Source organism: Eimeria mitis, genomic scaffold, assembly GCF_000499745.2.
Source record: "Eimeria mitis Houghton genomic scaffold, Emh_scaff104, whole genome shotgun sequence".
Classification (NCBI taxonomy): Eukaryota; Apicomplexa; class Conoidasida; order Eucoccidiorida; family Eimeriidae; genus Eimeria; species Eimeria mitis.
Genome location: NW_013567242.1, coordinates 11,731 through 14,378, shown reverse-complemented (window position 1 = coordinate 14,378; position 2,648 = coordinate 11,731). Strand labels below are relative to the sequence as shown.

At 42.8% G+C, this 2,648-nt stretch overlaps 1 protein-coding gene across 1 annotated transcript; it reads left to right on the top strand.

Moving 5' to 3' along the window:
* Positions 1-97: 97 nt before the first annotated feature.
* EMH_0078450 (uncharacterized protein) lies at positions 98-1,453 on the top strand (the record flags this gene model as incomplete). Its single annotated transcript, XM_013494120.1, has 5 exons — positions 98-212; positions 354-514; positions 713-807; positions 983-1,189; positions 1,309-1,453. The coding sequence occupies 5 exons, from the start codon at positions 98-100 to the stop codon at positions 1,451-1,453; spliced, it is 723 nt and encodes a 240-aa protein (XP_013349574.1).
* Between the last annotated feature and the right edge of the window lie 1,195 nt (positions 1,454-2,648).

Sequence of the window (2,648 nt, the reverse complement as noted above, 5' to 3'; positions counted from 1 at the left end):
CTTGCCGTCTTTTCCCCTCTCCTCAATTTGAATCTTTACATTTCTCTTGCTGAGAAAACATTTTTTAAAAAAATATTCTCTTCTGAATTCCGTCGCAATGGCTCCCCTTTACAAGGCCGCAGCAGCATTCTGCCTCGTCGGGCTGAGTTGGCTCCAGTCCGGGGCTAACGCCTCAGAACAATATAAATATCAGGCAGTACAAGTAGACGAAGGTAAACATACTACCGCTTGTAATTCTCACTCCTTGTGCTTTCTCCCGTCTTGTTTGCTGTGAAGCCGTCAGCTACTCGCTGGGTCACACGGAGGTGGCTTCACTGCACATTGATTTTCCTCTCCGCCTTTGTTCTTTGCAGACGCCTACTTGACAGTCAAGTTGGCCCGTAATGGACAAATTTCAGCTAAGACCAGTTCAGTCGAAAAGGACGCTACTACCGTCAGCGCCTTGGAGAAAAAAGTAAAAGCCAACGAAGATTCACCAAAAGAGTCGTGCGAAGCTTTATTAACAGGGGACCTTGTGAGCGCATTACACTATAAAATTCCTCCTTCCATGATGTTACTACGGGTAGTGCTCTGTCATAATCAGCTGCAGGTCTGAGCTCCAAGCACCGTTGTGAGGCTTGACAGAAACTATGCATTTATTCCTATGATTATCAGAGACAGACTGAACATAAGAGGGCTGTTTTGTCGTTTTGTTCCTGTTTTGCGTATACAGAAGACCGTATTTTATTACAGTTTCAAATACACAGAAAAACCAGACTATCGCGCACTGGTGCAAGAAGCTCTGAATACCGGACTAGAAGAATTCGGGTAAGGATGCGATATTCATCTTCGCGACAGGCAGCTTCTACCTGCAGTCTTAAGAAACCAAAGCAATAGCGATGATGCATAGCTCATCTACCCCGCTACCGACGCCACTTTCTCGTCATCCATAGTCAAATCACTGCATTTATGTTGTGTTGCGCTGATTGTTTCTACTTCACAGCACATATCCGGAAGAGCCATCGGGGTGGGAAAAGATATGGGAGAACGACGAGGTTCACAGCGTGTTGCACCTTCTCGGAGCCAACAGCACTAAAGTCGGCTGTGTAATTGGAAACTGCGTAAAAACATCTGCAACAGATACACCAATAAAGTCTGTGCTTTTCTGTCAATTAGAACCTGCAGCAACGGCGAGCGATGCCGCCTTTAGGTAAGCACGGTTTTTTGCAGTTGGATGTTTAGATGGGCCTTATGAAAGGATTTAGACGTGAACAACAATAACAACTGGAGATGTATTCTTTGTTTCTCTCTGTTTCGCCTTCTTTGCAGCGAGGAGTACTTCAAGGAGATTAGTACACGAAAAACTGAATTAAAAAGTATGACGGAAGACGATCTAAAAAGCTCTGCAAATGCTGCCGTTCCCAGCATTCTAACTGCCGGTTTGGTCGCCATCCTCGCAGCTATCTCTGCCTAGACAGGCAGATTTCCGCCGCCTAGGTAGCTAGCTAGCTAGCTAGCTACCTAGTTATTCCGCTTATCCGTCCGCCCCTACGCACAGCGAATAGCTGTCGAAATCGCCGTTGTTTGCCTCAGTATGCGAAGGTTCACTTGCTGCGTGATTAGCCGAACTGTAGTTGCTGCTCCGAGCAACATGCTCGATAGAGCATTGAGGTGAAAAGCAGCGAATCTATGAAGAAATATCAGAGTGTAAACTTTACATTCTGAGGCCTTTCCACCTCGCATGGTGGTTGCGGTTTTCCGTCCGACTTGTTATTATGATCCGACTCTTGTTTGTCCGTGAATATCATTATTTATCCGTGTACATCTCTGCTAGGCAGACGAACTCTATGTTGGTGCAGAAAGGTGCACTAGGTAATGAAACAAGAAATTCAAATCAAAAGATTTGAATTGATATCTGAAATCACCTAATGTTTACAGAGCCGCAGAAGCCATACAACAGAAAGGCAACGAAAACGAAAATTAAGAATATGAACAACTGCATAGCCATTGGCGATTCGCCGTTAGTGTAGAGTTAGTACCCCCAAAAATTAATATAATTCTTTGTATATTGATATGTTTATTTGAATATCCAGCACAACTCAACCAGCTTTCCTTGTTTTTCAGTCGAAAACAAGCACGCCACAGCCACAGAAGAGATGCTCAGCCAGAGAGACACAGTGAATACAATAATAGACACAAAATGATGTATTAACAGTTTATAGAGATGCGGAAATAAACAGGTCGAAGCGAACGCATATAACCAGACAAATACACGCTTTTCATAGGGTTACTTGCCCTCATAGAAATAGATATTGCAGATGTAAACACAGTCGGAGGACAACTTTATACGGTTTATGCTGCTTCTTGAAAGTTCATACATATCATATTTCCAGCAGTACTGCTTTCCATAACACTCGTCGACTTCACCGACTTCTATTAACTTCTTCAGTTTTTCCTCAGCAGGATTGCTTGCAGGGGTAGTAGTGCCAGCTTGTATGAAAACAGCTGAAGCGACCACAGTACGAACATACAAATATTATATATATGAGCTACATATATATATATATATATATATATATATATACATATATATATACATATATATTGAATTGATATATATCTGCTGCACTAATACCGTGTGTTTAAGCTGCCCAATAATGGATTTCAAG